A 15590-nucleotide genomic window follows, 5' to 3' on the forward strand; every position below is an offset into this window, starting at 1 on the left:
ATTGCATGGCTAGTGCTACGATTCTACTGACACTATGAATCCTTCCAGGTCGGGGCTCGAACATACGACAACTGGCTTGTAAGACCAGTGCCCTATGCATTGAACCGCCAACCCGGGACGCTCACCTCCAGTGGGCTTTTCCCTGTTCCAAATAAACAAATAAACTCGTATCGGCCGACTGCATGCTTTCCTGTATTCGAAAACTGTTGGAAAAAATAATTCTGTTTCATCTCGACAAATGGATGGAAACTTTCAGATACACAATTTTGCCTCCGTAAAGGCAAAGCTACGAACGATTGCCTTGCGCTGCTTTCCACAGAAATTCAAATGGCATTTGCTCACAAGAAGCCAAGGCCATCAGTATTCGTAGACATAAAGGGGGTTTATGATTCAGTTTCCATAAAAATTCTCTCGGAGAAGTTGCACAAGCATGGTCTTTTCTCATTTTTAAACAACTTTTTACACAACTTATTGTCTGAAAAGCGCATGTTTTTTACACATGAAGACTTGACAACCTCACGAACTACATGGGCCTTCTCCAGGGCTCATGCCTCAGCCCCCTTCTTCACAACTTTTATGTTAATGACATCGATGAATGTCTTGAAAAATCTTGCACGATAAGGAAACTTGCAGATGATGGCGTGATATCTATTACAGGAGCCAAGTCTACAGATCTGAAAGGACCATTACAACCTTTGCAACGTTGTCTACATGGGCTCTACAGCTGGGTATTGAATTCTCCACGAAGAAAACTGAGCTGGTAGTGTTTTCAAGGAAGCATGAACCTGCACAACTACAGCTTCATCTAATGGGTCAAACCATAGCTCAGTTTTTCACATTCAAATATCTCGGAGTCTGGTTCGATTCCAAAGGTACCTGGGGATGTCACATTAGGTAACTGAATCAAAAATGCCAAAAAAGAATCAACTTTCTCCGTACAGTAACCGGAACTTGGTGGAGAGCTCACCCAACAGATCTAATAAGGCTGTGCCAAACAACGATATTGTCAGTGATGGAGTATGGATGTTTCTGCTTCCGTCCCGCCACGAAAATACATTTCATCAAGCTGGAGAGAGTCCAGTATCGTTATTTGCGTAAAGCCTTAGGTTGCATAACTGATCCGTATCATCGTATCTATGTGGCAATACTCCACGTGTATGTCGAATTCTACTGTTCACTTCGTTTTCCGCATTCCGCACCTTCAATCGAATCGTTCACATCGTCACATACAGATTGCTCCTCATCACACATTACACTTTGATCAAAATTACGTTGAATAATTAAAACTTCGCTAGGCTCCAGGCTAATCATAATTCTTCCCAGCTCTTTGCTGTCTGAGTATCGTTCCATACCGATAGGTCGTTGAAACTCAATATCAACTAGAGCACACGAATTATTACCTAAGCAACGAGGGTTCTTTTTTACCACCTCACCGGTTCCTTTGTGCAGCTGTGCCTTCAATTTATTTATTATTGCTAGTTAGAGAGATTGGTGATGCAGAAGCATTGGGAGACCCATTATGATTGGAACTTTGATGTTGAACACCACGATTCGAGCACGAATTCGCGTAGCCAGTGGAATCGGATTATAAGTATCGCCAAGTAAAAATCCGATCGCTTTATTGGTCACGTTCACGTTCTTCAGGGTGATGGAAACCTTATCGCCAGCGAAACAGGTTGTGTATTGCACCTCATAAATTGCGATGTTCTTGACAACCTCTTACTCTTTACTGGGACAAATTAGTATTTTGTCATTGACGCAAATCCGACCGGAGATGCAAAATCCGGAGCCGATACCTTTGAAGATATCGGATATAGACATAAGAAAAGCTTTGTCAACCTAGCGCTCTGTAGTTTTGAACGAATCAATCACTTTGAGCAAAGTGGGTCCTTTATACCACTTCAGTAATTCAGGATCAGTTGGGACCTTAACTAAATTTTGTCCAGTCAAACCGGTGCATGGAACGTACGTCACATCAGAATCTTTGAATCCGGCTTGTTTGAGGAAGACTTTAAACTTACTAACAATCTCTTCCAAACGCTCCTTTGACCAGTTCACTGTGTCCAGTTCGTTAATTACGACACCTAATTGATTAACCCCTAGCGAACGTACTAATAGAGCATGTTCTCGTGTTTGGCCACCCTGTTCGAACCCAATTTCAAATTCCCCTCTGGTAGCATCCACAACCAGCAGTGCAACATCAGCTTGATTTGCTCCTGATATCATATTCGCTATAAAGTCCTTGTGACCAGGCGCGTCCAAAAGTGTTATCTGTTTAATGTCTGTTTCATACCTTAAACTACCCACATCCATAGTTATGCCGCGTTCCCGTTCTTCTCCTGTTTCACCTAGTACCCATGCGTAAATAAAACTCTGCTTGCCTTTTAGTTTCCTGCTCATTTTTGTGCATTGCTCGTTGTGAAATATGGCCGATGTCGCACTATAGGTGTCCCAATAATGTACTTTTACCGGCGTCAACATGACCAATAACAACCATATGGATGTGTTACTTATCAGCTCCTTGTTGAACAGTTCCTGAGCATTAAGCTGTAATTCCCTGGGAAGAGGTTTCTGAACTTGCTGCTGCTGTTTGCTATCTTCGCCGATTTCCGGTAGTGTAACGAGAATGGTAGATTGGTTAGCTTCTGGAACTGCAGCAGCGGTTGTCAACAATGACGGATTTCGGCCAAGCGCTTTATCTGATTTCTCAAATAATAGCTCGCTTATTCCTTTTCCGATACGTTCCTCAGTGTTTTTAGCAGCTATCACGGCAGGACTAAGAGTGGGCGGAGTTTTGATGCTGTTCAGAATGTCGTCTAATGCTTTGTTAAAATCGTAGTTGTGTTTCATGATAGCTTCAACTAATTGCCAATCGGTAGTGGTTTCTTATTAGTGGTATATTTCTTATTTCTTCCATGCAAGACAACAACCGTGCTCGATTTTCATCGTCCAGTTGAGGCATTTGATAGCACTCTGAATCTCTCCGTTGTAATTTTTGTCTTTCTTCTTCGGATTGTTCTCTATCTGCTTCCAATTCATCTGCATTTTCTTCCTCTATATCTCTGTGGTTTGCCAGAAAAGCTGACCCTTTAGCACGATCGAAAATCCACTGTTGAGCATCCGTGGGAGATACACAGGGTCCGCCATCTAACATTTTTTTAACTAGCGGTTATTTCGACATTGGTAACCATAATGTCACTTCTGATTTGACAGAAACTTAGTTTTATCCTTCCGCTGAACGAAAATGGTCCACCCGATGCGTTATCACTTCGCCAACTGGGCTTGCGATCAGCTTGAAGAAGATGCCGATTTTTTGCCAAAAAATCATCCTCTCAGGTGAGGCACATTTTCATCTCGGCGGGTATGTTAATAAGCAAAATTGTCGCATCTGGGGGACGGAAAACCCGCACGCTATCATGGAGAAGCTGATGCATGCTCAGAGAGTGACGGTTTGGTGCGGACTTTGGTCTGGCAGCATCATTGGGCCATTTTTCTTCGAAAATGAGGCAGGAGCCGCCGCCACAGTCAATGGCGAGCACTACCGCGCCATGATTAGCGATTGGTTCTTCCCGTTACTCGAAGAGGAAGATTTGGACACCATTTGGTTCCAACAAGACGGCGCTCCGTGCCACACAGCCAACGCTACGATCGATCTTCTGTGCATAGTCTTCGAAGATCAAATTATCAGTCGAAATTCGGATGTCGTTTGGCCGCCTCGGAGCTGTGATTTGACGCCGTTAGACTATTATCTTTGGGGGGCTGTCAAAGATAAGTATTATGTGGACAAACCAGAGACAATTCAAGCCTTGAAGGACAATATTCGTGCAGCCATACCTGAAATAAAGTTGCATACAATCGAAAATGTATTAAAAAACTGGACCGACCGTATGGCGTACCTAAAGGCCAGCCAAGGCAGCCATTTGAATGAAATTATATTCCACAATTAACCGTAAGGATTGTACTTTACGATGAAAAAAAATTTGAAATCGGATGAACCGTTTGTGTTCTATTGCATGTTTAAAAAAATGTTACATGGCGGACCCTGTACATTCATCCTCTACTGAATGACTGTACTGGTAGTCATCATCGTCGTCATATTTATTGTCGTAGTTCATAGTACGGACATCCCAATGACGAGACATTTTGAGTCTATTTTCAATTACACCTTGTCAAATAACAACTAGCCCTTTGATGCGAAACTTATTTGACTCAAATTGAAAAGGCACTCCGTGCGAGTATTATTTTTACAATTTGTTGAGAATACCTAAAATTATAAAATAAAATACAGAATACAAAACCACCGATCTCATAGCACGTAAAAATCTGTAAGTGTCAAAGTCAAAGACCACCCTTGTAACATGACTACTCTCGCACAATATAAGATAACGTTCCCACGCACCAAAGACTACCCTTATCGAAACACTTAAAATTATGCAGAACCATACCCGCTCATCGAAATTAAACAGACAACCCAAAACGCTGACACCTTCCCAAGCACCCTTGTAAGCATGTATCACTTACGACTTGTAAACAACCTTCTTGACACACAAAATAAATACGGACACAAAGCAGATACAACGGTTTCGGGTGTCAACCAAGAAATGCTGCCCTAAGCATAACAAAACTTGTATCGTGAGACAGTAACTCACCGATCAAGGTCAATTACACCCGTACACTCACGACAAGACACTCACACGCTCCTTAGAACAGATTAAACAAACTTAAAATTACTCGCTTCTGATTCTCACACTCTTCTCTCGCGCTCTCCCTCCGTCATCAAACATGGCCTCGCGAAGCCATGCGATTGGCTAATCCTTATGTATTGTTACTTCCCTTACCGCCATAAGAAAATGCAATTTTTTTTAGAATAATCTAGAACAGGAGAAGAGAAAGTTAGGTTTAAAAAGTAGAGTTAAATTTGAATAAAGTGTGATTCAGATTCAGACTTGAGTTGACTTATAATTTGTAAAAAGAGAAGTCCAAAATCCCAAGTGTTGGGATACGGAGATCCCAAAGCTGTACCTGTCCACAGCTCAAATGGAGTTTTATCAATTGACCTTGGTGACAAACGATTTTGAACGTAGTTGGCTGTCAGGATCGCTTCACCCTAGTAACATTTTGGAAGCTTAGCATATAACATCATACAATTGGCCATCTCTTGCAGCGATTTGTTTTTACGCTCCGCTATCCCATTTTGCTGTGGGAACAAGGAGTGGAAAATTGTGCCTAAAATACCTTCGTCCCTATATAATGGTTGCAAGTTTTCTCCTATGAACTCACCGCCTCCATCTGATATGATTACCTTTTGTTTCCTCTCAAATACGTGCACCCGCTGTCAATCATTCAACCTCCTGCAATTGAGTTTCCAACCACGAAACACACTGCACCACAAACCGTGTCGTTAGTTGCCACCGAAATAGCTTTGGATTGTTGTGCTTGCTTGGCTTGTGGTCTCGAAGTTTGCTTTGCGTCTGAGTCCGTCAAATTCTCGCTGTTTTTAACATCATGGAACTTTCGGCAGTTTCTTTTGAAATGCCCAGGGCGCTTGCAAAAAAAAACACTTTTTTGTTTCTTTCACTTCAGCTTTATGCACTTTTTCTTCCTTACTCGCACCAAGCATTGTAAGCCCTTCGAGCCGACACGAATGTCTCCGACCCATCTCTGCGTCGGTGGTTCCAAGCTCTTCTGCATAGTTTCCTTAATCTAGCAAGTTCAGAATTCCACCAAGGAGTTCCTCTAGTAGCTCGCACAATCCGAAGTGGACAAGCCTCTTCATAGGCTGCAACTATGAGTGAATTTGTCTCGTCGACAACATTTTCCAAATCAATTTCAATTGTTGGTTGGTTTCAATTGTTGGTTGGTACCCGTAAAATCTAGTCGCCAAGCCCTCTTCATAGAGGTCCCAGTTTGTAGATTTGGGATTACGATATGTGATAATATCAAATTTAACATTTGAATGATCAAAGAAGATGTACTTATGATCAGACAACGAAGGTTCGAGCTCATCGGAGACGAGCCAATTCACCAACTCATGCGCAATTCCAAATATATTGGCTTATAATCGCCTATAGCGAACCATGTAAGGATTTTTTTAATGTTTTAATCATTTAAATCTCACGAGTTGCGAAGAAAGAAGTCGCTTCGCTTAACACAGTAAGGGAAATCCCCAAGATATTCCGTTTACGACTGCATTGTTTAACCTCCTGCAGCCATTCAGTCATCGGCACGGAAATACACCTTGACTTAGGAGTTCCTATTTTTGTGGCCTTTTACGACATGGAACAGGAAACCAGTGGATCAATTCTTGGTAAAAAATAATTCCGCCGGATGCCACACGGCTTACCTGTTTATTGGACTTATACCACCGGTACAGGTGGACCGTAGCGTTATTCTTAGCCAGTTGGGAAACCGCTACCGACACTACACGGCTATCTAGGCTGCTCAGAGAAAGAAGTTGACATTGATGGTCAACTTCCATGGATGGCCGAGCAACCGAACTGCACCTTCAGTGGATCCGCCATTTTGTTTACTCCGAGCCGAAGATTTTTCGTCAGAAGGACATCGGCAATGCCTTTCGGAATACAGATCTTTCTCAGGCGAGACAAACCTCTAATTTCTCGTAGTTGAGCCCGTAACCTGATGAACCTATATCACAGCAGAGACGCCGAAACGTAATCGAAACAGAGGAAAAAGGAAAACCGGGAAGTACTACTCGGGAGCAAAGTAAGAACGCGTCCGATAGGTTTCGAATTCACTTTATTATAAACATGAGCAAAAGGAACAAAAGCAGTGTTGGCAATGTCTTTGATTATTCTCTACACTTCTCGCTCCGCAAATCTCCACATATCGGTATTTCAGGAAGGTGGACGACGAGAAGGTTTCAAACATTGATGCATTCACTATTAAACCCAAATTTGCGACTTTTACAATATTATTATTTTTGAAACGCATATGAAAATTGATGTCAAAAAGTAATATTTTGAGCTATTTTCCAATCCAAGATGACGACTGGCTTATCAAATTAAAATTGATGTTTTAGGGTACTTTAACCCACAAACTCTAACACAAAGGTTCATCACTTTTATTCATTGTAAGATAGCTGTCTATTGATTGAACTCATGGAAGAGAAAGGAATCTAACATAAAATAAACATCAATTCGGAACTCCAATGCACTTAATGAAATGATAAAGAAGTTTCATGTAAGGAAGGTCACGACAAGCAAGAATTTCGCGAACTGGGACATTATACTGGGACATATATACTGTCATGAATCTCGTTTGAGATTGAAGCTCGACTAGCCTTTCGATGTTATTAATAACCAAGGGATTCAGTACCTCACATCTTATTAGCAGTTGTGATGAAAGCTCCCAAAAGCGATCTTTCAATGGAAGAACCCCCACCAGAACTTCAACACTCATTGTTTGTATCGAACGCATGCAGCCTAAGGCAATTCGCTAACAACGATACTGTGTTCGTTTAAATTTGATAATAAGAAAGTTTACAGCGGAACGAAAGCAAACTGTTGCAGCCAACCAAACGGCAATACTGGCTACACTGCCATTATGCTCTCGAGTGACAGTTATGCTGCCACTGCGTTGACGCATATGTTGCAGTCAGTATATTTCCGGCAGTCCGGCTAGAGAGAGATTCAGAACGGTTGTCTAACAGAACAGACAACTTCTTTTATTGTGTCTTGTGTAGTATGTCTTTATTAAGTATTAAAGTATAGTAGTTCAGTTTTAAAATGTGTCTATTTATTACTTGTCTGTAAGGACACGCAAATACAGTTCTCTGCTGTCCAACCACCACACACAAGATACAACAGTGGCGACGAGTCCAGTGGAAAAATGATAAAAGCTAACCTCACTTTCACATCACCCACGTGCAACAAGACAAAATGATGAGTATCCCGAATGGACAGCAGCATGCCTTTCTGCAGCAACAAGGCCAACAGCAGCAAGTTCCTCCAGCTACAGATGAGCTCCTTCGTCAGTGTTTGCACCTGATGACACAAGTTCTCCAGCAACAGCAGAACAGTCAGCAGTCACAAGAGAACTTCATCAGGCAAGTCGTTTCGGAAGTGCATGCGGGCGCAGCACCCAGTCCGGAACAAATTCTCGATTCCCTTGCTGGGAATATCAAGGAGTTCCGCTACGACGCGGACAGTAGCATCACGTTTGCAGCCTGGTTCACGAGGTACGACGAGCTGTTCGAAAAGGATGCTGCTCGGTTGGACGACCAAGCGAAAGTCAGATTGCTTCTCAGAAAGCTGGGAACATCTGAACACGAAAGGTACGTCTCTTTTATTCTGCCGAGAACACCGAAAGAACATACTTTTGCAGACACGGTCGCAAAAAATTGAAAAGTTTGTTCGGGGCGAAAGAGTCGGTGATCAGCAAGCGATACAGAACCCTTCAGATCGCTAAACAACCGACCGAAGACCACATCGCTTACGCCTGCCGTGTGAATAAGCTCTGCGTCGAGTTCGAGCTGGGAAAGTTGTCAGAGCAACAGTTCAAGTGCTTGATGTTCGTGTGCGGACTAAAGTCTGAGCGTGATTCAGAGACTCGGACCCGACTTCTATCACGGATTGAGGAGAACAATAACCTCACGTTGGAGCAATTATCGAATGAATGCCAGCGTCTCATCAATCTCAAACACGATAATGCTATGATCGAATCTGCTGCATCTTTCGATCAGGTTAATCAGCTCAAGCAGAAATATGACAGTAATCGTAACAGACATCAGCTGTCTCCCAGGTCAGATGCGAACAACACAAAGCGGAAACCCGATACTCCGTGCTGGTATTGTGGTGCGTTCCATTATGTTCGTGACTGCCCATACAAGAACCGTCAATGTCCCGATTGTAGTCGGTACGGTCATCGTCAAGGATACTGTGCAAGTTCCAAGAAGAAGAAGAGAGGTGGAAAACGTTCGGTTGCCAGCAGGGTTGTCGTTGTCAACATGTGCAACGTGCAGAGGCGGCGGAAATTTGTCTCCGTTGTGCTAAATAGAACTCACATCCATCTTCAGTTAGACACAGCGTCCGACATCACGGTCATCAGCAAACCGATCTGGCGAAAGGTCGGTAGTCCCAGATTATCACCATCTACAGTGAAGGCGAAAACAGCATCTGGGAACATTTTGCCACTCGAAGGTGAATTTCGCTGTGACGTCACCATCGGCGGAAACACTCGCAGCGAAATTATCCGTGTAACTGAAAAGCAGCTGCAACTTCTCGGATCTGATTTGGTCGATAGCTTCGATTTATGGTCCGTGCCAATGGATACTTTTTGCTACCAGGTATCTAGTTCTTCGACTTCCAGCACAGCGCTTAGTTCTGCATTTCCAGAAGTTTCCAGTGAGAAACTTGGGCTCTGCAATAAGGTACAGGTGAAGTTAGACGTAAAGGATCAGTGCAAGCCCATTTTCTGTCCCAAACGCCCGGTTGCGTACTCTATGTACAACGCAGTCGATCAAGAGTTGGACCGGTTACAGCAGCTGAACATCATTACACCGGTCGACTACTCGGAGTGGGCAGCACCAATCGTCGTAGTGCGCAAAGCAAATGGTGCCATTCGTGTTTGCGGAGATTATTCTACAGGACTCAACTCCGCTCTTCAGCCTCACCAATACCCGCTCCCTCTTCCGGAAGACATCTTCGCTAAGCTAGCTAACTGCAAAATTTTCAGTCAGATCGATCTTTCGGATGCATTTTTGCAAGTTGAGGTCGACGAGCAGTTTCGTCATCTGCTCACCATCAACACGCACCGTGGTTTGTTTCATTACAATCGTCTTCCACCTGGTGTAAAGGTAGCACCGGGTATCTTCCAGCAGCTCATCGACACCATGCTAGCCGGGTTGGAAAAAGTTTCCGGTTATCTCGATGACCGTATCGTTGGCGGTGAAGACGAAGCAGCTCACAACCGCAACCTGAAAGAAGTTCTTCAGCGAATCCAGGATTTTGGGTTCACCATTCGAGCCGAAAAATGTACCTTCGGCAAGAAGCAGATACCGTATCTGGGCTACATTGTTGACCATCGAGGTCTGCGTCCAGATCCAGCCAAAATCGAGGCAATAGTGCAGCTTCCGCCTCCCACTGACGTTCACGGTGTACGTTCCGTCCTCAGGGCGATCAATTATTACGGGAAGTTTGTCCCGAACATGTGAATGCTTCGCTTCCCGCTGGACAATCTGCTGAAACCGCAGTCGAAATTCCAGTGGACAACGGAGTGCCAGCAGGCATTCGAGCGTTTCAAGCAGATTCTCACCTCAGATCTTCTACTAACGCACTACGATCCGAAAAAGAAGATCATTGTTTCTGCTGACGCATCGTCAGTTGGTGTTGGAGCCACAATCAGTCACAGGTTCCCAGATGGCTCCATCAAAATAGTACAGCATGCTTCCAGAGCACTTACGAAGGCAGAGCAGAACTACAGTCAACCGGATCGTGAAGGTCTAGCTATCATCTTTGCCGTCACTAAGTTTCACAAAATGATCTTCGGACGACGCTTCTTGCTGCAGACTGACCACGCTCCGCTGCTCCGAATCTTCGGGTCCAAGAAGGGCATATCGGTATATACAGCCAACCGGTTACAGCGCTTTGCCCTCACTCTACTGCTGTACGATTTCACCATCGAGTACGTTCCCACTGATAAGTTCGGTAACGCCGACGTGCTGTCCCGGTTGATAAACCGACACGCGCGACCAGATGAAGACTACGTCATCGCCAGCATAATTCTCGAGCAGGATGTTAGGTCAGTAGCAGTTGATACAGTAGATGCGTTGCCTCTTACTTTCAGAAGCGTCGCTCGAAGTACCCAAGCTGATACAGTTCTCCGGAAGGTCTACCGTTTTATAACCGACGGTTGGCCTCAAACGAAAGCAATCGATCCGGAGCTAAAACGATTCCAAGTCAGACTGGAATCCCTCACTACCGTTGATGGATGCATACTGTTCGCTGAACGGCTCGTCATCCCAGCTCAGTACCGCAAGCGTTGCTTAGATCAGCTTCACAATGGTCATCCTGGTACACAGCGTATGAAGGCCATCGCCAGGAGCTACGTCTATTGGCCATCCATCGACGAAGACATCGCCGGTTATGTGAAAACATGTCGGCATTGTGCAGCGACTGCCAAGTCACCGCCTCACGCCGTCCCAGTGCCATGGCCGAAGGCATCGGGACCTTGGCAGCGTGTTCACGTAGACTTCGCCGGTCCCATCGACGGTGAGTACTATTTGCTAGCGGTCGACTCTTTCTCCAAGTGGCCGGAGATTGTGCAAACCCGACGAATCACTGCAGTAGCAACCATCAGTATTCTTCGAAGTCTATTTGCAAGGCTCGGTTTGCCTGTAATGCTAGTATCGGATAACGGTACTCAGTTTACGAGTGTGGAATTTGCCAACTTCTGTGCTCTCAACGGTATCGAGCATGTCACAACGGCCCCGTTCCATCCCCAGTCTAACGGCCAAGTTGAAAGGTTCGTTGACACCTTCAAGCGGGCCGTCAAAAAAATTCAAGAGGGGAGAGGATCCATTGCTGAAGCTCTAGACACTTTCCTGCTAACCTACAGAAGCACGCCCAACCGCACTGCGCCTGAAGGTAAATCGCCGTCTGAGGTTATGTTTGGTCGTCGTATACGGACTTGTCTGGAGCTACTTCGCCCATCATCAGCAATTTTACCAATGACACCGCATGTTCAGCAAGATCAACAGCGAAGATCGTTCAATCGAAACGAACTGGTTTTCGCAAAGGTTCATCACAGAAACACTTGGAAGTGGGTTCCTGGTGTTATTCTGGAGAAGATAGGTGATGTGATGTACAACGTTTTGGTTGATCGTCGAGTTCTGCGTTCCCATATCAACCAGTTACGTTGTCGTACTGAGACTGTTTCACCCAACACCGGTCCTTTATCGTCAGCCAGCAGTAGTACTAAATTGTTGCCGCTCGACGTCCTTCTTGGTGCCTGGGATCTACCGAAGCTTTCAGACAGTACACCCGCAGTATCATCCGTTGACTCACCGCAGTCTTTGGTTACGCATAGCTCACAATCGCCGACGTTACAGCCGATGACACCGACACGTTTGTCTTCTACTCCTACAAGTGTTCCACTACCTCAGCTAGTGGCAAGTCCGTCGTCCTCGTCATTATCTTCATCTACAGCAGCATCAACGGAGTTCGAGTCAGCGACCGAAGCAGACCTGGTGGAGACTTTACCGCGTCGTTCCACCCGGACCAGAAGTCGGCCACAATGGTTCGACCCGTACCACCTTTATTAAGAGGGGAGATGTTGCAGCCAACCAAACGGCAATACTGGCTACACTGCCATTATGCTCTCGAGTGACAGTTATGCTGCCACTGCGTTGACGCATATGTTGCAGTCAGTATATTTCCGGCAGTCCGGCTAGAGAGAGATTCAGAACGGTTGTCTAACAGAACAGACAACTTCTTTTATTGTGTCTTGTGTAGTATGTCTTTATTAAGTATTAAAGTATAGTAGTTCAGTTTTAAAATGTGTCTATTTATTACTTGTCTGTAAGGACACGCAAATACAGTTCTCTGCTGTCCAACCACCACACACAAGATACAACACAAACGCATCCATATTTCATCACTGAAAGTATCGTTGTCTGATACAATTTTATTAGATCGGATGAACGGATGAGCACCAGTCGGGAAACGCCCCAAATATTGCCTTTGCAATTAGCACCGGCAGGATTTCTACTTGCAGCTTAGAGTTGTCTCGGTTGCTGTCGTTAACTCACGAGCCAGTAAAATCGAAACACAACCTCTCCGCATGAATGTTTCTTACTGAATGATGTAATTAACTTGCACGAATGAATTGAAACAGAAGGTTCCACATTGGAATATACTACCCTACCTTTGTTTTGGGGTTTTACAGATTATTATGTAGCAGAACATCGTAAAATTTCTTTAATCTGTTTTACATTCCAGTGATTTTGTGTATAATGCTGGGTAGTTCCTACAACGACCGAAATGCAATGAAACTAAACGATATGATCGACGAGTTCTCAAACGTGGTCTACCAAATCTTTCAGTACAGCTCAAAGCTTATGACTGTTCCACCATATTTGGCTGACCGGCTACAATTAAATGCTTGGAGAAGATTTGAGGAGATAGTGCCTAAAACACTTTCGATAGGTTAGTAAGTTTGAAAAATTGTTAACGGTTTTCTAATTTAGTTTATTTTCAGCGAATAAAATAATCGACACAGCACTAGATGATCTAGAGCGAGGTGATGGTTTGCTATCAAAATTACAGGAGTCCATACCATCACGCGAGGATGTGAAACGTATTTTTGCAGACTTCATTATTGCTGCTGGAGATACAGTTAATTATTTCTTATCAAATTAGCTATCGTATATTTAATTCTTTGTCTTATTCACAGACTTCCTTTAGCACGCTTTGGTGTTTATATCTGTTAGCACAAAATGAACCTATACAAGAGCAGATTCGTACTCACAACACACATGACAATTTCAAATCACCATTGATTCGAGGAACAATAAAAGAAGCTCTGAGATTATTTCCAGTAGCTCCATTTATTGGTCGCGTTTTGGAAAAAGATGCTATTATTGGAGATTTTTTAATTCCAAAAAATGTAACCAATACATTGTTCAATCAAATGGTCTTTTAAATTGATATCTTCTTTCAGACTTTGGCCATACTTTCACTTTATACTGCAGGTAGAGCTAGATCGAATTTTTATAATCCAAATGAATTTCTACCTCAACGTTGGATACGAGACGAATTCAATAATACACCGTTTTTGCCATTTCGTACAAATGCCAGCTTGCCATTCGCGATTGGAATTAGGAGTTGCATAGGACGTCGAATTGCTATGTATCAGATGCAATTTTTAATATCGAAGGTAGTAATCAAAATTATTAGTGATACGGGTAATGCTTAAGGAAAAGTAGGAAAACTAAAAATTAATAACTTCAGCAGTTGAATTTCGGTCACAAAAGTTTTTGAAAGAAAAAGGCGGGTGGGTAATGTCAGAGACATAACTGGATGTCGTGAATACGAAAACAACTGACATGTTCCTTAACACTTCCGAATATCAATTGTATGAATTATGCACGCATTCCCCTTTTTCACATTTTTCGCAAAAACAAAGAAAGCTTCACTTGATCTCGATTACTGTGAATTTCACACAGCGAAAAGTGTACAAATCTAAGCAAACTGTTCTTGATTTTGCAAACAACAAATCCTAATAGTTCTTTAGAAAACTTTTAGAGCCATTAGAACGGCTGATATTGTGCGATGCTCTCCACCGTTGTTTTTTCCCAATGCTAATGACTGGCAGCTGTGACGAATTCGCTCTTGTCGAAAGCGAAACTAGCTGTGCAGACGACACAAAACACATCTGCTCATAGGAGCGATAGAATCCAAACTGATTCAATTTTTGTTAAGAGATTTCCTTTTATGTGATTTCGTTTGTAGCTTTTTCACTAATGGGCGGTCCTAACGGCTATAAAAATAGCCGCATTCAGAATTTTAATGTTGATTATTTCATTTCGGATTTGCATAATTTATTGAAAGAAATTATCAATATGCTGAAGGGACTCGTTTCTAGTATTCAGAAAAGTCAAATTGCGTAATTCTCTACGACATTAAACTCTGGAACATTTTTCGCAAAAACAAAGAAGGCTTCACTTGATCTCGATTACTGTGAGTTTCACACAGCGAAAAGTGCACAAATCTAAGCAAACTGTTCTTGAATTGTAGTAAACTGAGGATATTTCCCTACGATTTGCGAACAACAAATCCTAATAGTTCTTTAGAAAACTTTCAGAGCCATTAGAACGGCTGATCTTGTGCAATGCTCTCCACCGTTGTTTTTTCCCAATGCTAATGACTGGCAGCTGTGACGTAATCGCTCTTGTCGAAAGCGTGCAGACGATACAAAACACATCTGCTCGCAGTGGCGATACAATCCAAACTGATTCAAGTTTTGTTGAGATGCTTGTTTCTACCTGATTTCGTTTGTAGCTTTTTCACTAATGGGCGGTCCTAACGGCTATAAAAATAGCCGCATACAGAATTTTAATGTCGATTATTTCATTTCGGATTTGCATATTTTATTGAAAGAAACTATCAATATGCTGTAGGGATTCGTTTCCAGCATTCAGAAGAGTCAAATTGCGTAATTCTCTACGACATTAAACTCTGGAACATTTTTCGCAAAAAAAGGCTTCACTTGATCTCGATTACTGTCAATTTCACACTTGATTTGCCGTAAACTGAGGATATTTCCCTACGATTTGCGAACAACAAATCCTAATAGTTCTTTAGAAAACTTTTAGAGCCATTAGAACGGCTGATTTTGTGCAATGCTCTCCACCGTTGTTTTTTTTCAATGCTAATGACTGGCAGCTGTGACGTAATCGCTCTTGTCGAAAGCGTGCAGACGATACAAAACACATCTGCTCGCAGTGGCGATACAATCCAAACTGATTCAAGTTTTGTTGAGAGGCTTGTTTCTACCTGATTTCGTTTGTAGCTTTTTCACTAATGGGCGGTCCTAACGGCTATAAAAATAGCCGCATACAGAATTTTAATGTC

The 15590-nt window shown here is 43.2% G+C and overlaps 1 protein-coding gene across 1 annotated transcript in view; it reads left to right on the forward strand.

Moving 5' to 3' along the window:
• The window catches only part of LOC131440688 (cytochrome P450 315a1, mitochondrial), a 60531-nt gene that overhangs the window by 29356 nt on the left and 15585 nt on the right, over positions 1–15590 (forward strand). Inside the window, exons 5-8 of the mRNA XM_058612191.1 lie at positions 12957–13163; positions 13216–13352; positions 13411–13623; positions 13678–13893. Coding sequence (XP_058468174.1) covers positions 12957–13163; positions 13216–13352; positions 13411–13623; positions 13678–13893 — 773 coding nt within the window. The remainder of the gene's footprint in view (positions 1–12956; positions 13164–13215; positions 13353–13410; positions 13624–13677; positions 13894–15590) is intronic.

The sequence above is a fragment of the Malaya genurostris genome, chromosome 1, assembly GCF_030247185.1.
Source record: "Malaya genurostris strain Urasoe2022 chromosome 1, Malgen_1.1, whole genome shotgun sequence".
Classification (NCBI taxonomy): Eukaryota; Metazoa; Arthropoda; class Insecta; order Diptera; family Culicidae; genus Malaya; species Malaya genurostris.